Consider the following 21,880-nt stretch of genomic DNA (forward strand, 5'->3'; position numbering starts at 1 on the left):
CAGAGGGAGTGTTTCTTGGTATCGAATCGACCTGTCGTCGATGTAAGCTGTCCAGGTTAAGGAATATCACAATTGCCTTGTGCTATGCACCAACCGGAGGCTTCCGATATAGTAGAGAAGGATGCTTTCTAAGAGCAAGTATACGTAGCTCAGGAGAGGCTTCCTAAAGGGGATCTGAATGCTAAGGTGGAATTTGACAACACCTTGCTCGAACATGTGATGGGGGAGCACGGTCTTGACAACCGTAACGATAATGGTGGAAGGTTTGTGGATTTCTGCAACTTCCATCGCCATATCATTGTTGGCACATTGTTCGAGTACAGATCCTGCCATAACGTCTGTTGGGCTTCCACTAACCAACACCGCATGAGTAAACAGATCGACCACTTTGCAATCAGCACTGGATTTAGGAGTTGTCTCCTGAATGTACCTAACAAAAGAAGCGCTCACATCGGCCTCAAAAGAATCATCATCTGGTACTGGCTTACGTTAGCTTGCGTGCTGTGTGCACTACTTCTCACAGGGTTGGAGAGTTGCGACCCCCTAAGTTCAACACTCGTATGATCCATCTGTCGCTTGACTGTGGAGAGCTATCTTGCTTATCGGACGGCAGATACATTAAATAACCACCCTGAGAATATCGATGAGCAGTGGGCCGCCATCAAAAATTTTGTTTTCTCGGCCGCTATGCAAGTCGTCGGCCACGTCTCGAAGGGGCATCGTTAGATCTAGCTGACTGCGAAATTGTGAAAGCGTATGGATGAACAAAAGGGGTTGAAGGCTGGACTACAAGCATCAGAAAAAAATCCAATCTCTTCGATATCGAGCAAAATGTTGGGAAGTTCAGCGTAGTGTACCCCGTAATAAAAGAAAATTTACTGTTGCGCTGGTCAGGGAAACGGTAGATACCGCAGAACGCAACGATTTCAAAAGTATATACCGCATCATGAAGGAGCTTACATGTAGTCACAAATCGTTCGATGGTCCTGTGAAGACCGTTAACGGTGGACTTCTCATCCATTATGATGAGCAACTGAAGAGGCAAAAAAAAAACACTCCAAGGACCGGTTCCTCCAAACAGAAGAGAAATCATTTGGGTCATCAACACAATAAAACGGAGTAAAGCCGCTGGGCATGACAATTTCCCCGCAGAGTTATTTGTTGGTGCACCTGATGTCTCTCCAAATCTGTTACTTCCACTGGTACGGAAACCTTGGGAATTTGAGACCTTTCCCAGAGAGTAGAAAATGATCGTTTAGATTCCAAAGAAGGACACCCGTTCTGAGTGTGAAAATTGGAAGGGTATCTGCGCACTCCCTGCCGTTGCAAAGTTAATAAGTAAAATATTCCTGGAATGCATCAAAGAACATCTCGGAAGCTTGATCGACAGATAGCAGGTTCGTTTCCAGTGCAGTGCGTGGAGTGGGATCTTCGCTTCCCCTGCTCTTAATCGGTGTCGCGATAGCAGGGGGGACAGGGAGTGTGTCTGGAGTGCTCAAGGTAGGAGGAGCATTCAGGGAAAACTAATAGCTATTATCAGGGCAAAATATGATGGTGCAAAATGTCACTTTTTTCATCGAGGTAAAATCTCAGAGGACTTTGACTTCGAATGCGAAGTCCGCCAGGATTGCATCTTGTCACCGATATTATTTCTTTTTGTTATCGGTGACGTTCTTTATGTTGCCTTGTCCGGAGGACATGTAGGAATTCAATGGACGATAACATTTCAAACACCTCGACTACCCTGATGACATCTGTTTGCTCTTTCACCGGGTCATGGACCTTAGCCAAATGCCTCTGGATTTTGAAAGAGAGGCAAGTAGAGTTGGACTGAATCTAAACACCAACAAAACCAAGGTTCTCAGTCCTCCGTATTAGCATTAATGGACAGAGTATTGAAAGCGTTGATCAGTTTGTTTATCTAGGAAGCGTGGTTTCTATTAACGGTGACACCGTATTGGATGTTGCCCGACGCATTAACAGCGCTAGATCGGCTTTAGCTGCTTTGTCTAAAGTCTACAAATGCAGTTATCTAAACACTGAGACCTAGTTGAGACTGTTCTGTGTAAGTGTGTTTTCTGTGTTACTGCATGGGATTAGCTATTCCCCACCAAGGAGTAAAAGCAACCGTAAATGTATATATGGTTCGTAAGTGATATAGAAATGAATAATGCGGATAACTAAACGACAGTGACCTTCCGTTAATACCTACTCCCGAGACGGGAACACAAGTTATTTGTTAAGAAATATGAAACTTGACAATGCCAACAAAAAATGGATTTGAAATAGTAAAACTTGTTTCTTCTATTCGCTATTTTGCAAACGCCGATATTCCGGGAACCACTTGTTTCCTTCATCAGTGCTAACAAGGCATAAATTAATTTACAGTTTGTCAGAAAAGTATTCGTTTGTTTACCCATTCATAAATAGATAAACAAGTCGGGAAACCGGAAGCTTGACGCTTCAGGTATAGAAGGTTTTGTGTTTCCCTATGTGAGGAGCATAACGTAGTTCTCCATTGGCTTATAGCATTGACCAAAGATATTGAAATCGTTCAGTTCTGGGCAGGTTATTGCCATTGCCAGAACCCAGCGATTTAAGTATCTCGAAGGGCAGGTTACTGCCATTGCCAGAACTTTAATAAATAAATATCTCGCGTCAACGCTATCAGCCAATGGAGAACTGCGTAATGAAATTGTTTCACGCATTAATGCAACCTGGATGAAGTGGCATTCCCCAACTGGTGTTCTTTGTGATCAACGTGTCAGCGCACGTCCCAAATCTAAAATTTACTGCAATGTCGTCCGTCTGCCACTCTCTATAGTTCTGAGTGTTGGCCGACTATAAAGGGCAATGAACGGCGTCTTGCGGTAATGGGGACGAAGATGTTGCATTGCACTGGTGGCGTGACAAGTTTTGATTACGTCTTAAATGAGAATATCCGCGATCGACATGGTTTTGGACCGATCGTGGAAAAACTGCAAGAGAGGCGTTTTCGATGGTGTGGTCACGTAATTCCCGCTAACGAGAATTCAACAACCAGTATTGATCAGAACGTCGAAAGCAATGGTAAGCAACCAAAAAGCCGGCCAAAACAATGGTGGCTTGATACGGGGGGATGGGGATTTGAAGGTCTCGCGATTACATCCTGATGAGGCATTTGATAAAATATAATGACGAAACCGATTATCACGAGCCGACCCCGCTTGTGAACTGAAGGCTGAAGAAAAAGAAAAAGATGTGAGGAGCGACGAGTGCACGACAGCTCCGTGTAATATAGCTAAAAATTCCATTGCCCTGTATTTTCTAGAAAGCGATTTAAATAAATCATTTGATGGAAAGCCCTGTGTTGATAATGGTCACCCTCATACGCTTCACGCTCTGAGTTTAATATTATTAGCGAATGAAAACAATTTAACCAGCATCAAATATAAAAAAGGGCTAGGGAGAATTAGATTCTTCTTGAATGGAATTTTAATATTTCATTGGAATTTCAATTATTCTCGTTAATTATGACGTCAGCATCTTATTTGTATGGCTTAGGATGCTGTTAATTAGCACGAAATTGATAAGTTTAAACTGCTATAACTTTCCCACTAATGGTTGGATTTTCATGAAACCTGGCATGTGTATGCACGAGACTGTCCTCTATGCAGGTGCAAAATTTAGTACACTTAGGATGAACTTAAGGGGAGTTTTTTAGTCTATTTCTAAAAGTTGATAATATACTATTAGTAAATTTTTTGAGCAGATACCGGAATGGGACATCTCTCGCAGATTAGATTTCACATAAGTGTTGTACACAAAACCTCAAAAAGGGCTGCGGATAAATAGATTCGTCATAAATGTGACTTTAATGTTCCACGCGGGTAATTATGACGTCAGCATCCGATTTGCATGGCTTTGGAAGCAGTAAACTCGCGCGAAATTGCTAAGTTTGAACCGCTATAACTTTGGCTTTCATTGCCTGATTTCTATGAAATTTAGCGCATATACACGAAATATTGTCCTCTATGCTGGTACAGAATCCGGAAGTCCTAGGATGAATTTAAGGGGGGTTTTTCAGCAAATTTCTAAAAAGTAGTAATATACTATTAGTAAGTTTATTTGAACAGATATCGGAATGGGACATATTTTGAGGCCTAGATTTCATCTAGGCGCACCACCCTGATTTTTTTCGGATTTTTGGGTTGGGTAGTTTCCGAAAATGAGTCCTGTCTCACTTCAAATGCGTACATTTTGACTTCTTACTCACGTACTTTGCAATTTATGCCAAAACTAATGTCAGTTTCGGAAAGTACAAATCGAGACCTTTGATACCCTACACAACTATATCCGGTGAAAAAAATTTTTGAATCCCCTCTTTGCATGTATAGGGAGCCCCCCTTTAAACTCCACCTAAATTTATGCCACTCACTGTATGCGTGGGATTTCATAGTTCCCATCTGTCCACCATTTCGTTCCGATCGGTTTAGCCGTTTTGGAGAAAATGCGTGTGACAGACAGACAGACAGACATTGAATCGATTTTAATAAGGTTTTGTTTTACACAAAACCTTAAAAAGACAGTATTCAGTTCATGTTCCAATTGTTCTTTATTACCTATTCTTTACAAATAAAATGAAAAATAAGCAAAAGAAAAAAAAAACAAAATAAACATCATCATTACATACCAAAAAGTGTTGGTCTCTATGCATTAAATGAAGAAAAGAAAATGTGTTCAATATTTTGTTAGCTTGTAACCGGTCATTACACATCAAACAAGTCGGGAAACTTGAAGCTGGACGCTTATGTATGAAAGGTTTTGTGTATTTCCTTTATAAAGACATTTGAGTGTGAATTTGTCCCATTAGTGCGTAACACGTAATATATGCATATATTATGTGAGGATATCCACTTTTGATTCATTCAAAATCTTGAATTTCCAAAGAAGTGACAACTTTGACCTATTATAACTTTGTTGGTAATAATTCGATTTCCACCAGACTTGGTAGGATCAAGCTCTATATTATAGCCTGCAACATTTCGTGTTGCTAGGATGAAGTTAAGGGGGTTCTGCAGCCAATTACTGAAAATTATAGTAATATACTATTATTAACTTTATTTGAAGGGATATCGGTATGGAAGGTACTTCAGAGTCTAGCCACCATACAGTGGCAGCCTATTGATTTTTTCAGATTTTTCGGTTGGCAGTTTCCGAGAATGGCCCCGTTAAATAAATGTTCACTTTCGACCCCCGAACTCCCCGCCTTTCGAACAAATGTCAAAACTAAGACCAGCTTCGGAAAGTACTAACCGAGATCTTTCATTTGATACCCCACATAACCATATTCTCTATATCTCTGAGAAAAATGCGTGGGATGGACATTTTAATTTTAATAAGGTTTTGTTTTACACAAAACCTCAAGAAGTATTCGTCTTTATGCATTTTCTCTTGAAATTTTACCAGATAACTGTACTTACTAAAACATTTGGATGCATAGTGAGTCGACATTGCGTTATAGTCTATTTAGTGTTGCATCATAAAGCGGTAGATTTCAAGCGTTTTAAGTTAATAATTAACGAATTGCAATATGGATTAAAAAGACCGAGAAACCACTGTGGTAGAGCGAAAAATATGAATAATTTGTTTAAAAAAGGTCGTACATTCAAAGAAATAGGCGAAAGTGCTAACAGGCCAGTTACAGCTAGTAAAAGCATTGTGTACCAGGATCTGAAAATAATAAAGTACCAAAACGCCCGAAAATCTGGAAGTAAAACTGTGAAATAGGCGAAAAGAATTATGAATTTCTGTAGTAAAACACGGAGGAGGATCATTGCTAGTATCGGCTTGTATGTGAATATTGACCACAAAGCCTATATAAATATCTACAAATATCAACTTAACAGAATCGGGGAAAGTATGAGCCTATAAAATAAAATCTGGGACAAACACTTTTCAAACAAATATAACTTACGAATTGCTCTTCAGGAAGAATGGAGAACCATTCAAGAGTTACAACAGAAAATCTCGCAAATTCAATACCAAATCGGTTACAAGCTATTATTAACATTTTTGTTCTTCATTTAATGCATACATAGAGACGAATACTTTATTGGTGTGTAATGATGACCTTTATTTTATGTTTTTGTTTTTTTCTTTATATCAATGTGGTGACGTTATTATGTGTCAAACTGCGACTTGTCCAAATTCAAATTTTGAAATTTTATAATTATTTATTGAGCCTTTCAAAAAATAATTTTCTCAGCGGATATGTCAATAGAACACATGAATCTATCATTTTGCCACAAAAAAAAACATGTACTTCTTTGTGAAGGCGAGGAGTCCATTATGGCATTTTAATATGTGGCCCCTCTTGTGGATGAAGCTATTACACTTTCACGGCTTTTTTCTTGAATTTTACTTCCTTAATACTGGATAAGTGGATTATTACCTCTTCCACCGCCAGATATTCTCTACGATTATTTGGCCTTAGACATAATTTCGCGATATACAGCTACTGCAGAGAAGGCGGATCCACTAAAAAAAAGATTGGAATGTGCATAATTCGCTGCATTCGAACTACTCATCTTCTATTAATGTTTCCTTTCAATCGGCGAATTGCCATCCATTTTTATTCTAGGTCGTTCGTTCTAAACATACATACAAAGTCCAATTCAATAAAGTGTTTGCCTTGTTCTCTAAAATTCATTGTGCAAATATTACACAAATTCTTTTTCTGTTTTTAATTTCAGAGATCGTGTTCATCATCAAGATCAGAAACTGCGATCTCGTTTATCGTCTAATGAACGGAGCATTTCGCTCCCTAACATGCTATTACAAACTGAGTAAGTATTACTATATGCTTCCTTCAAAATATGTTTACCAGATATTTTTAACTTTTATTTTTGAGTTTACCATAGAATAGAATATTTCGTCCAAGAACCCTCCGATTTTCAAAAATCGTTAGTCAAATATTTATTGCGACTTCCAAAATCATGCATGCTTTCGATATTTCGACAGTCCTCCAGCCAGCACCATCTCTTAACATTTCGGACGGCCTTCTTGCATATCTCGAAACAATCCTTTTATGGTTGATAGTATTTCTGCTTGTACGTAGTATTTGGAGATAGCCTTAGTCATCTTTCTGAGATTGGAGAGGTCTCAATCCCACCACGCCAGTATGGGGGTTTTTGCTGTATTTTTCTATTCACGAGTCCCTAAATCAACTTTTAAGTCCAGCTCGTCTGTAGTTTGCTAATTTTGTTCCTAAAAGCCTGACCAAATTTCATACGCTCTCTGAATGGTTTTTGGGGCATATACCACGAAATTCAATTTAAAGATTATCCAACTGTAATCCAAGAAAAAATTATTGAACACTCTGTGGGGGTGATATCTAGGATCTCTTCCAACCCGTCACAATTTTTCCATGTAGGAAAGAAGAAGGTTGAGTTCTGTTTAAGAATTGATAGCCCCGTGAGTGCGCATCTACTTGATGGTGGACTGGACCAATTAGCGAAAAACTTTCCCTCGCTGTTTTTGTCCACCGACTGCCTTTTTCGAGCTGTACACCTATTTTTTTTTTTTTTTAACACGGCGCGCAGTTTAATCCTTTAAAGAGATAATTTATTAGGCGTTGGAAGTATATATATCATACATACAAATTTTCTACTCTCACAGATTACAATTCAACCACGGTTCTTCCTGGTAAGGATACAGACTTACCCCGACGGATGTCACTTTGGTTGTAGAATAAATATCATTGCTTGTTTTAGTGCCCTCTTACAGTCAAACCCTCGATAGTAATGGAACCTCAATGCTCTCCTCTCTAAGGAAAACCAGCAGATTAGCCGTGACCCACGAGTGCTATAGATTGATCTGCACTATCTTCAGCATTTCCTACCTCGGATGAGAATGATCATTTCGTCTCTTTTCTCAAGGAATCGCCATTATTTTATTCATAATTCTCTTGTGTGCTCTGGCCGTTGATCCAATAGCGGTTTGAAGCCTGGAACAGTGAGCAGTGGCCGATGTAGAGTTGCGGAGGTTTCGTAGAAGATGACGTTGTTCACGATCTGTCTTCCTGTAACGTTTGTATAGAAAAATTCAAGAAGAATATATCATAGAAAAATTCGTTGTTGTTGTTGGTTTTGGTTTGCCCTCTGGGGCCCCAGCGGGCTAACAGGATTTCCTGATAGTACCTACGATGACGCCAACAGGACTGATGGCAGGCACGTAGCCCATGTTTCCAGAAACGCACTTTCATTATTGGTCAAACAACGCACCGTGTAGTATCTTTACCAGAACGATGTGGTAACGCCACCTTGCTTCTCTACAGTCGCGACTTGGCCCCGCCAGACTTTTTCCTATTTCCGAGAATAAAATCGATGCTCAAGGGGAAAATCAAGATAGAGGCGATTCAACAGGCCGAGAGTGTCAAACAGAAATTCAGTGCAGGCGTACAAAAACCGGAAAACTCATTGGCTCGAAAAATTCTAATCGTTTATATTTTACTATTCTCATGAATATGCTTTTTTTAAATGGGTCCTATTTGTTTCAGAACAGACCATGTATTGTCATATTTCTCGTGAAATATAACAAATATTTGTATTGTCTTTACCCAGAAAGATTGTCTACCTCTATCTATTCGGGGAAAAGCGTCTATTGCAGAAAAATGGGATTTAAAAACCGAAAAAGCAAATTTTGAACTGTGAGAAAGGCAAATATTTTTTTAAATATGAAAGGCATTTTCCGTTATTTCCTATAATTTGAAGTAATCTTAATGGTAAACTTGAAATCAAGTTGCTGAATGTCGTTTAGAGAATTTTAGAGGTTAATACCGTGTTTTTGAAGGCGTTCAATTGTAGTCTGATATTTATGAGCAGGAGCTTTATCTTGCTGAAAAATAATATGCGAAGCAAGCGTTTGTAGGGCGACCTACTCAACCGCCCTCTTGGAACTGTGGATTCATTTCGAGACGAAGCCACGAGAGCGCAGGTAGCGCTGTTAATGCGTTGAGCGACATCCAATTCAATGCTACCGTCGGCAGAAACCACGCTTCCTAGATATACAAATTGATTAACCCTGTCAGTGCTCTGCCAATCATTGCGAGATTGCGATGACTCGTCAGACTGAAAACCTTGGTTTTGTTGATCTGGTTTGTCTTCAGTCCAATTCTATTTACCTATTTCTCCGAATCTAGAGCCATTTGGCCAAGGTCCATAACCCGGTGAGAGGGCAAACAGATGTCATCAGCGCAGTCAAGGTGTTTGAGAAAATATGTCATAGTCTATTGAACTCTTCAAGGTCCTCTGGACAAGGCAGCATGAAGAATGTCACCGAAAGCAAGAAGAAAAAATATTGGTTACCAAATGCAACCCTGGCGGACTCCACTTTGGACCTAAAATTTCTCTCAGATTTTACTTTGATGCAGCACCGGACATTTAGTGCTGTCGCTCTGATAATTGTTATTAGTTTCTCCGGAATGTGCCTTCTGCATAGAGCGGGTGAAGCGAAGATCTAAACTCTGCGCACTGTTCCAATGATCCGTTGGGTGTTGATGTTTTCAATGCAGGAGGATCGAGAGCGGAAATTAATCTGCGTTCTGTGGATCATGATTTCAAGGAATTCCTTCTTGTGTTCCAGGATGATTTTAGCTATTATCTTTCCGATGACAGAACACGCTGATGCTCCACCAATTGCGTACTCTACTTTTTCCACTCTCTGAGAAAAGTCTTGGATTTCCACGATTAACGTAGATAGTAAAAGTAGCAGACCTGCAGAAACTGCAGGTTAAATGGTAAATAACACGAGGGAAAGTCTAGACCCCAGCTTCTTTAGTTCATTTGAGTGCATTGATGGCCGAGATGTTTTCTCTTCTGTTAAGAACACATGTAAAAGATAGGACCTTCAATGTTTGCTATTAGTTCACTTGAGGCTGAAAATCCTTCTGCCGCTTTGTCAGGCACTGCCTTCATTTCCCGGAAAAAAACTAAACTTGACGTCGAGTGTTCCTTTAAAGTACTTATTCATCTCACTCATCGCCACCGTAAACAAAGTCAGGATTCTCTTTTTAGTGCAGATGTTTGCTAAAGTTGGCTGAAACTCTCCATCCGCTTACCCGTTGCATCAATATGCCAAATCTGCTTGCGCCTCAACAATAGATCTAGTAGCAAGTGCCGGTTGTCCTCTGATTCCCAGGCGGGCTAACAAGATTCCCTGATAGTATCCACGATGACGCCAACAGGACTGATGGCAGGCACTTAGCCTATGTTGCCAGAAACGCGCTTTCGTTATTGGCCAAACGTTTATTTAATACAATTAGTTTCATTATTGTATTTGTTCAAGTTCATGCAAACACATTTGTGTCGGAACCTGTCCGAATAGCTGAACACGTGTTACAAGATTGGACCACAGACCGTTATTTTATAATACTTTAGGGTAATGTACAGTATGCAAAATTCGTATTCGTACACCCATTTTTTTACCTATTATTTGTTATTTTTAAGTCAAATATAACATTAAGAGATAAATAAATTGTATATTATTATAGCAAATGAAGAGGTTAATTCATGTAGATAATAAAAAGTATAAAATATATTTTAAACTTAATAATAAAAACAGTAATTCATATAAAATTCAAAACAAAATTCGTATTCGTACACCTACAGACTTCAAAAAATGTGCTAGAAATATAGTTTTAGTACTTCGTGGGAAATCCTTTTTGTTTTATTATTGCTCTAAGCCTATTTGGCATTGATTGAACTAATTTTTGGGTTAAGTTCGGTGAAATATTTTGCCATTCGGTCTGCAAGGCAGTTTTCAAGTCTTCTTTATTCCTAATACTGTAATTTTTTAGATTCTTCTTGAAAATAGACCATAAATTTTCTATTGGGTTAACGTCAGGACTCTGTGGAGGCGTGTTTAAACACTTTCGACAATTGTAGAGTAGCCAAAGCCGCGTGTGAAGTGCCGTATGCTTCGGATCATTGTCCTGTTGAAATATATACTTCCTACGAATTCCTAAATTTTGTGCACTCTGATGTAAATTAGTTTTAAGAATTTGCACATATTGCTTCGCGTTCATTATTCCATCAATAAAATGCAAGTTTCCAACACCAGAAGCTGCAAAACATCCCCAAATCATCAACGAACCACCTCCATGCTTAAATGTAGGAAGCATGTTTTTTGGATATAGCCTCTAATTTTTTTGTCGCCATATACGAACCCGTCCGTCCGACAACTTTAGATTAATTTTGCACTCGTCTGAAAAAATTACTCGTTTCCAATAACGAAAATCCTTGTTTAGATATCTTTTTGCAAAGTTTAACCGTTTTCTTCTATTGACATTATTGATAAATGGCTTAGAAGCGGGAGTCCGGCTCTGTATACCGAATCTACGCAAATAATTCCGAACACTTTGGGGTGTAATTTTAATTTGGAACTGGTTTTGCAAAAGTCCTGCTAATTTCACTGCACTTATCGTGTTATCCTGTCGAACAACATGCGGAACAAAGGATTGGTGTCTCCTTGACAAAATTAATCTGTTTCCATTTCTTTTTTTCTTCTCGATTCTACCAGACGAATTGTAAATCTTTACTACAGATTGAATTGTCGAGTGACTCCTATGCATAATTTTTGCAATTTGTCTCAAGGATTTACCGTCCTTGTATAGCTGTATCACTATCTTACGATCACTGTTCGAAAATTCACTACCTTTTCGACTCATTTGGAAAATTTGTTAAAGAATTAACTCTTTATTTATAATTCCCAAAACACTTTAGCTCGAACTGTCAACCACACTTTTTCAAGAATTTACCGTTAGAATTTTACAGTGCAAAATGATTAATATCGTACAGGGATTGAGTTCAAGCCGCTAATCGGGGTGTACGAATACGAATTTTGCTTCGATTGAATTTGGAAAATGTTCTCTTGAACAAACGGATGTAAATAAAATTTAAGATTAATGTTCTATAACAACTACATACATATTTATGTAAAAAATTGTTATATAAGATTGAACGAATTTTCTATCATTTCTCAGAAATAACCCAAAAACCCGCAAAATATAGGGTGTACGAATACGAATTTTGCATACTGTATATTAAAACTTTCAGGACGTCTTTTATTCCTCTTATCAGTGCGCATGAAGATATTGAGTGGCTACACACTGATTTTGTTGGTTTTTCATGCTCTGAACCAATTCGTTCTTCCACATCTGCTATGGGGAACGCGCCATAGTGCAGCCAAAACTCTATATCTCTACAAACAAGTCGGCATTGCGGAAGCTGGGCGATGCAGGTAAAACGTTTTGTGTTTATACTCTGTGAGAAACTCCCTGTGCATGGTTTTCCTTTCGTACATAGATAAAAATGCAAAATATTCTTCATTAATTGCTAAACTCCAGCTATACATATGTACATACATATCAATGACTTCCATATTTTGCTAATCCAAAATAAACGCCTATCCAAATTGATCTGATGCATTTCCACTTTACCCCGTGCACAATAGCATCCAAATATGTACTGAAAGTAAATACCACTGGTACTAACGTACACACATGTCTATCCTATTGGACACCGCAAACTTAATTAGCATATGCATATACATACACATGGCTACCTCGAGTTATTCATACTGATATGCAAATAACTAAAAAAAAACTAAAACAGGAAAATTAAAATTAAAAAAAAATCAGTGTCCCCCGCCGTTCATATAACTTTCCTTTATATGATGGTTATGTCATACACTTCTTAGTACAATAAATCGTATTTATGAGGAGCGTAAGGTAAAGATGCACCCGTGAAGGGAAATTATTTCCGCCGAAACCGTGTAAACATTGTCCTTCCACATTAACTGCACTCCCACTACTGCATTACCTCTATACTGGCATATGTAAATCATTTATGTAAAAATATGGCGGAGGTTTGCATTAATTTAATTTCTCACACTTGTAAAATGAAAGATATGTTTGAAGCAATCGATGGAGACAGATATTAATTAATATTACAACACTATTGTTCTATTTAGTATAATTAATATTTAACTTTCCGTTTTGACACCTTTTTCCGAGGCGTTGTACTTGCCAGAATTGACTATACAGCTTGCTACCATTGCTACCAAAACATAAGGCATAAGGTTCGAGCAACAATTTCCGTACACTTTCGCGTAAATAAGATTCAAATTCATTGCTGCATGGCATCACATGAAATGTCAGCCAATCACCACGTTTTCTTTCCGCCTTGTGAGAATTAAATTTTAATAACATTATAATTAATAAATAAGCGTTCCGAATTGGGAAGGTGAAACTACTATTTCGGCGTAAAACACATATAGTTATTTTCTAACGCAGGGAATCTATTACAACATTTGCAATAATATAAATCACAGAACACGATGCTCAAAAGTCACACAAATGAATTGAAGGGTTTCCCTCCAGTTATTTATCATTTAACCTGCAGTTTCTGCAGATCTGCTACTTCTACTCCCTAAATTAATCGTGCAAAATCGAAGACTTTTCTCAGAGAGGTGGAAAAAGTAGAGTGCGATAATTGGAGAAGCATCTGCGTAATCCTTCCGCACCAAGGAATTCCTCTGAATGATAGTCGACAGAACGCAGGTTGATTTCCGCTCTCGATCCTCCTGCATTGAAAACATCAACACCCAACGGACCATTTTGGGACAATGCGCAGAGTTTAGATCTTCGCTTCACCCGCTCTACACGGAAAGGACATTTCGAAGAAACTAATAACTATTATCAGAGCGACAGCAGTAAATGTCACGTGCTGCATCGAGATAAAATCTGAGAGGAATTTGAGGTCCAAAGTGGAGTCCGCGAGGGTTGCATTTGGTGACCAATATTTTTTCTTCTTGTTATCGGTAACCGTCTTCATGTTGTCTTGTCCAGAGGACGTTGAGGAGTTCAATAGAATATGACACCTTGACTACGCTGATAACATCTATTTGCTCTCTCACCGGATTATGGACCTTGGCCAAATGGCTCTGGATTTGGAGAGAGAGGTAAATAGAGTTGGACTGAAGGTAAACCAGATCAACAAAACCAAGGTTTCAGTCTGACGAGTCATCGCAATCTCTCAATGATTGGCAGAGCACTGACAGGGTTAATCAATTTGTATATCTAGGAAGCGTGGTTTATACCGACGGTAGCACCGAACTGGATGTCGCTCAACGCCTTAACAGCGCTACATGCGCTTTCGCTGCTTTGTCTGGAAATGAATCTACCCTTCCAAGATGGCGGTTGAGTAGGTCGCCCTATAAGCGCTCGGCTCGGGAAGTCCCGGAGGTGAGTTGAAGCGCTATACAATAAAAGAGAATTCGCATATTATTTTTCAGCAAAATAAAGCTCCTGTTTGTGACGCAGCACGGTTAACAATATTCGAAATTTATTTAAGCTGTGATTTCTAAGTTTATTTTAAAACGTCAAGGCTTCATATCCAATGTCTGAAGAATCTAGAACAATGAGGTTGTATCAAGACCAAATGTTCATAAATCTCGGACAACAATTGGATGGTTTCAGGAACCCATAATCTCTAAAACTCTCTAAACGACATCCAACAACTTGTTTTCAAGTTTACAATTAAGATTACTTCAAATTATGCGAAATACCGGAAAAAAAGCTTTCATATTTAGCAAAATATTTGAATGTTTACTTTTTCACAAGTCAAAATGTGCTTTTTTCGGTTTTTAAACCCCATTTATCCCTGAGTGAAATTATGCGATGTTTCCAACGATTAATTATTTGAAATAATAAAAACTTGTTGTTTCTTTTTCGTTGGTGTGAATGTTTATTCTTGCAAATACCGATATTTCGGGAACCACTTGTTCCCTTCATCAGTGCTGCTGTTAGCAGAACAAGTGGTTCCCGAAATATCGGTATTTGCAAGAATAAACATTCACACGAACGAAAAAGAAACAACAAGTTTTTATTATTTCAACCCCATTTATCTGCAATAGAAGTTATTTGGTTAAAAACGCTTTTCCTTGAATTGATAGGTGTAGATAATGTTTCTGGACAAAGCCAATTAAAAATGTTTGTTATATTTCACGAGAAATATGCCAATACATGGTCCGTTCTGAAAGAAATAGTACCCGATTAGAATTTTTTAAAAGAGCCCTTTTCACACTGCTGCAAATGAGTTTTACAGTTTTCGCACGCCTGGACCGAATTGCTGTTTGACATTTTCGGTCTTTTGACCCGCCTCTACATTGATGCTTCCCCTTGAGCGTTGATTTTATTCCCGGGAATAAGAAAAAGTCTAGCGGGACCAAGTCGAGGTTGTAGAGAGGCAAGGCGGCGTTACGACCAGGTGCTGGTCATGATACTATACAGCGCGTTGTCATGGTTCAGCGGCCAACAGTGCGTTTTCGCAATCTTGTGAGAACTTCCATGGCAAAAACTACATTAACTGTTTATCAACAACAAACTTTTCGCGTATTACTCTATGTTGACCAAAAAAATAAATGAGCAAATGGACTTTAGTTTAGATATGCTCCAAAAAGTCGGTGTTCTTATTCACATGATGAAGAGGATCCTGACAGATCACTTTTCGGTTGGCTTTTTGCTGCTCTAACAACACTCGCGGCACCAATTTCGCGCACACTTTCCTCATGGCGAAATTTCTATCCCAAAAAACTTGGGTTTAAAGGTTGCCCAAGTCACCAGCAATCATTCTGATACTCATCCCACGATCATTATTCACTAAATTTTTCACTCGCAACAAATTTTCGTCGGTCTTGCTGCTCGAAGGCCCTCCGGAGCGGTCATCGCCTTCCATTCTTTTTTGTCTCTCTCGGAACAGCTTTTGCCACCCAAAACCACCCGATCTACCCAGGGCAGCACTGTAGGCGTCCTTGATCATATCGTGAGTCGCTTTGCCCATTTCGCCACGCGCTCCAAAAAATTTGACGCGTATCGCTGGTCCAGTCAAATCAGCACTACTTTCATATCAGACCCTGTATGTGTTTGAATGTCTAATTTTGCACAGCAAGTTGACCAGCGCCTTCGATGTTCTGCCCATTAATTCAAATAGGAAGAGTGCGATGACCAGTCAAGCTGAGAACCTTGGTTTTGTTGGTATTTATCTTCAGTCCAACTCTGCTTGCCTCGTTTTCTAAATCCAGAGCCATTTGCCAAGGTTGGTGACTCAGTGAGAGAGGTTGATGGTTGGCACCAGAAATACAAGTTTTGCATATAAACTTAATGTGTTTATTTGAATAATAAATCGAACATGCTTCTCATTGTTGTTTTAACAATGTGAGAGGTGTGAGTAGACTGATCCTTTTAACGAGTGTGGAGATCATTTCTGTAGAAAAGGAAGGTAATTAAATAAGTTCTACTTCCAGGCAAGTGTCTGGACGTAATTAGCACCGCCACAGAGCAAAACAGATGTCATTGGCGTAGTCGATGTGTTTTAAGGAAAGATACCTAATCTACGGAAACCTCCAGTAAAGGCATGATGCTGACATTTTGCGCCATTGTAGGTTATTTAGATAATCTTAACGGTCATCGCCTTCTTGCCGGCATTGCGAAAAATCTGAGATTCCTAGAATTTATGGATGAGGGAAAATATCATAGAAACTTTCCAAAGACTGCAAGAGCTGCATGGAAAAGGTCCACAGGGAGACCATCAATTCTGATTTCTTTACTCCGTTTGAATGCATTGATGGCCAAAATGATTTCTCTTCTGTTTAGAGAAGCAGTCCATACCAGCATGTTACGGTGCCTTGCCATATCATCCACAAGAAGTGGAGCTTCCACCTCCTCAGATGCTCATTATTGTGGATAAGAGTCGACCGTTAACGTCCTTTGCAGGACTATCGAATATCTTACAACCAACTTCTTTCACCAGCGCAGTGGAGGAATTCCCTTCATCACGGCGCATACTATATTGAACTTCTCGTACTTTGTACTAGACATCAATGAACTATTACCTTCTTGTGTTGCTACTGCAATAGTTCTTTGTAACCGAAAACCACCAAATATTTGTACAATGGAAAAGCATCTTTCTTTTTTCTCTCATAAGCTGCTTTCAACTACCACATTTTGAGCAGATGACAATATTATATCAACTGCAGGGAATTTCTAATTTTTAGAATTACTATAATTTGATCACAGGAGCCACTGTATTTTTTAAGGCTTTGTGTATAACAAAAATGTAAGGGGGACATAACATTTTTTTTTCACCTGATGTACCTGTGCGAAATGGTCTTTCACTCAATAAATGAAACAAGTTGGAATACCGGAAGCTCGTGCTTCAGGTATAAAGGTTTTATGTTCATCTTATGTAAGAAACTTCAACGCACATTTTTCTATCCGTATATAGCTACAAATCCAACATATTCCTTCATATTTTTCCAAACTACAAGACGTACGCACATATTACAGCCATAGATATGCTCTGCCTAAACAGAGAAACTGCCTATTTCCGAATACTGTACATATATATGCACGTATATAAATTGATCGTATCCATATTTCCGATTTACTTCGTGCACAAAAGCATTCATATGTACATATATGGTACGTATATTAAATACCGCTGGTTTAATGTACAAATATCTCCATCTGAATTAGATACTATCCGCAAACTTCATTAGCACACATATACTATATACCTACATACACACATCTCTGTTTGAAATAATTGATATTCATAACCAAGTGACTAAAAAGCTAAAACAAAATAATTCTTTGCGACCCCATTCATAAGAACTCATTTCGATGTGGTATTGATGAAAGGATATATGATGATGATGTCATACAGGCTGTAGAGTGCACGAAAATAGTTTGATTTTCTTCTTCTTGTGCACTATGTTCTTCGTTACACCCATGCCAAATTTTATAATTCTGGGATGAACATAAGGGGGTGGCCGGGTAAATTTCTAAAATGTGGAAATATGCTATTATTAACTTTATTTGTGCAGATATCGAAACCGAATGTATTTTGATTCCTAGATTTCGTAGAGATGCACCATTGTGATTCTTTTCAGTTTTTTCGGTTGGATAGGTTCTGAGAACGAGACCTGTTACACTTTTTGGTGGTCATATTTTGAACCCTCACTCCCCTATGTTTCACCCAATATCAAATATGGAACCACTTTCGACAAAATACTAATTGAGCCCTTCAATCTGATACCCCACATTTCCACATTTTATGAAAAAAAATTTTCCACCCTCCATTCACATATATGAGGAGCCCTCCTTAAACTTAACACAAAATGACGCTACTTACTGCATGTAAAGGGAACAACAGGTCACACACTCTTACCAATTTTCGTGACAATCGGTCCAGCCGTTTCCGAATAAATCGATTCTAATAAGGTTTTGTTTCACACAAAACCTTAATTGTGCTGATGAAGGGAGTAAGTTGCTCCCGAAATATAAAAATATATATGTACATAATAAAATAAAATTGTAGTTTGGAGTAAGCTACTGGTCTATCAATTTTAGACTTAACTACAAATAGAAGACAATCTCTAATCTCTTAAAAATGTTATTTCAAAAAGGAAGACGTTGCGATCGAGTGTGGATTGGCACAAGATACCAAGTAAGCACTTTAACTTCTTGGTGAGGTCTTCACAATGGAACGGATCAAGTGTTCAAGCACTTTAGCTGGAACATCTTGATTTAGTTGGTTAAGTATTCAAGCACTTTAACTAGAATACTTTAATTTGTATTACTGGCACTTTAATCAAAATACGAATAAGAAGACAGGGTGGCTTGCTGAGGTAATCAGCAGCTGAATTATTTACTTTACTCTTAAATACTATTTTACAACTTCAAGAATTGATGATATTCAAAATAGGGGATTAAGGTGACAAAATGTGCAAAATGAGAAAAAATTGACTGGAAAGCCCTTCTTAATTTCATTGTAGGAATACCAAATTTCAGTAGCATAGAGCATGGAGGATAGTATCTGCGGAAAATATTATCATTTTGGAGTAGCCACCTCAAAGCCTTTAATAAAAAATGGGAGAGGTACCCGATATTTGACTGAGCTGAAGAATTTCATTTTGCAGTTTTGGCTCACTTTAATCCAGATGCAGAAATCCAGGAATGTTCAAAAAGTACACACTACCCTTATCAAGTCGGCTGGCAATGATGTTGCAAAATAATGGCGACAATTGTGGATCTTAAAAATAAGAGAATTGTGTATTTTGAACTAAAGTTTATGTTATTAATTTATTTGCTGAAATATTGCATTTTCAGAAACAATTGTTACTTTTTAACAATTGTTACCTTTTGTTTGTGAAACAAAACCTTATTTACATCGGTTCAAATTTGATGAAAAGGGGGAACTGTGAACACCCAGACATTCAGTGAGTAACATCTTTCTACATCTTTCTAGGCGGAGATAAAGAGGAGAAGGAGAGGTATCAAATGAAAGGTCTTAATTAGTACTTTTCAATACCGGTCTTAATTTTGACAAACCCGGCGGTGGGAGGGGTCGAAAGTGATGATTTCTTGAAAGTACCCATACTCAGAAACTACCCAACTGAAAAATCAGAAAGAAAAACATGAAGCTGCCTCTATACGATGTCCAGGCCTCAAAATACTGTCTATATCGATAGCTGCTCAAATTAAGATAATAATATTAAAATTTTCTTTAGGAATTGAGGGATTTCTAAGTCCGCCATCCACTTAATGGCAGACCGGACCTTTGGCCGGCTTAGGCCCAAAAATTTTATAAAACGGATTTGTGTTGGTTGTAACCCATACACATGACGTGTTTTTGAATTAGTAAAATGGAGCAAATACCACCTTGAAGCCACTTCAGTCACGCTGCTCCAAGGGCAGAGGTGAGGCAGCGTCTGATGAGTTGCCTCTGCTCTGGACGAAACGGCAAGTCTTAATAATATTATATTCCTATATTTTTAGCGAAATTGAGTAGAAACCCTCCTTAGGTTCATATAATAATAATCGTTGGCGCAACAATCCATGTTGGATCAGGGCCTTGAAGTGTGTTAGAGCACTTCATTCAAGACCGTAACGGTACACTAGGAGGCAATATGGTCAGCATTGCGCTCGCCCGAGATTATTATACCCTGATTTGACTCAGGTCCTCATTCACAGCTGAGTCGACTGGTATCCGACGTCAAATCACGATACAAATTCCACTGCCACCAGTGAGATTTGAACCGCGACCTTCCGTACGACAGCCTTGCGCTCTAACCACTCAGCTATCATTAGGTTCATACTAGAGTTCTAAAATAGTAGTAGTAGTAAAATAGATTATAGTACCTTTTATGTTACCTCCAAGTTTTATCAAAATCATACTATTACTAACAAGGTTACAGTAGCTCAAAGTTGTCTTTGCCCTGTAAATTTACTGCAGCCCAAAGTACTAAATATCATTACCACACTGAAGTAAGTAGTCTGGCATGTTAATATGCATAACGGGCTACGTATAAATGAGATAGTTCCGCACTCAAATATACTCACAGAAGAAGCAAACAAAACTTTTCACACTCTGAAGTGCCGAGTTTCCGGTTTTCCGACTTGTTTGTTTTCAAAAATAAAACTTGAGAAATGTAGGTTTGAATTCATGGAATGAGTCTCTTTACTTATTTTTGACAGTCATTGTATGTACCAATTATTGGTTTTGGAGTCTATCGATCACAAACAGATATATTTCCTTTTTTAATGGTTTGTGTGAATCGATTCAATGTTTGCCCGTCACGCCTGACTTAGTTGGAAATGGCTGAACCGATTGTCAAGAAATTCGATAAGAATATGTGGGCTGTGTCCCTTCACATGCAGTGCCATTTTATGTTGAATTTGAAGGGGGTTCCCCATACATGCGAAGGGGGGTGGCGGGGGTGTAATTTTTTTCCAAGAATTTAGCCATATGGAGTATCAAATGAAATGGTTTGATTGATACTTTCGTAAAATGATCTTATTTCTGATGTTGGCTGAAACATAGGGGAGTAAAGGCTCAACATGTGTGCCCCAAAAATTGAAACCAGTCTCGTTCCCAGAACCTATTCAACCGAAAAATCAGAAAAAATCACAATGATGCATCTGTACGATATCTAGGTCTAATAATAGTATATTACCATATTTTGGAAATTTATCCGAAACCCCCTTAAGTTCATCCTGGTATCATGTTAGACGATAATATAACACATATTTCTGGACAGTTTGAAGACAATCCAACTACCATTAACAAAGTTATTGAAAGTCAAAATATTGCATTTCAAGTGCTCGAGAAACTCATCAGGAGTAGACTCGTTGAGGCGATCCGCGTTGCCGGGGACTTATCCCCAAGGCAGTTCGAGTTCAGACCAGGGAGATCCACAGTGGATGCTATTATGGAGGTCGTAGATGCGGTTCATCGAGCCGAGACACACAGCCACCGATCTCGACGGATAGTGCTGCTCATAACGCTTAATGTCAAAATTGACTTCAATACCGTAAAATGGACAGATGCTAGGCATATCAGAAAACTCATTTCACGTGACAAACTATCTCTTGCGGATATTGAGGGATTATCTGAAAGATCGCTCCCTGCTCTATGAGACGCTACAGGGCCAAAGGAGGATGGAAATCACGTCCATCCTAGGAACCTCGCTTCCTACGATAATCTGCTGAGACTCGATATGCCCGAAGAGTCGCGCCTGGTCGGTTATGCAGACGACGTTGCGGCACTTGATTCCGGACGCACTTTTGAACAGGCGCAAAGCAGACTTGTCATGTTGATGCGACGGGTAAGCGGATGGATGACTGCCCACGGTTTCAGCCTTGTACTGGAAAAAACGCGAAGTAGTTATCTTGACCAGAAGGAGAATCCCAACCCTACGTCCCATATCGATCGGCGATTTGACTGTTGAGCAGCAGGGGACGAGGCTGCAGCTGGAGTCGCGGTCTCGAATCGGCTAA

At 38.9% G+C, this 21,880-nt stretch overlaps 1 protein-coding gene across 3 annotated transcripts in view; it reads left to right on the plus strand.

Annotated features, from left to right (window-relative positions):
- Window positions 1-21,880, plus strand: part of LOC119647432 — a 281,759-nt gene that overhangs the window by 173,567 nt on the left and 86,312 nt on the right. For all 3 annotated transcript variants that reach the window (XM_038048343.1, XM_038048340.1, XM_038048341.1), the window contains exon 9: window positions 6,735-6,827. In XM_038048343.1, the coding sequence (XP_037904271.1) occupies window positions 6,735-6,827 (93 nt within the window). The remainder of the gene's footprint in view (window positions 1-6,734; window positions 6,828-21,880) is intronic.

Source organism: Hermetia illucens, chromosome 2 (assembly GCF_905115235.1).
Source record: "Hermetia illucens chromosome 2, iHerIll2.2.curated.20191125, whole genome shotgun sequence".
NCBI lineage: Eukaryota > Metazoa > Arthropoda > Insecta > Diptera > Stratiomyidae > Hermetia > Hermetia illucens.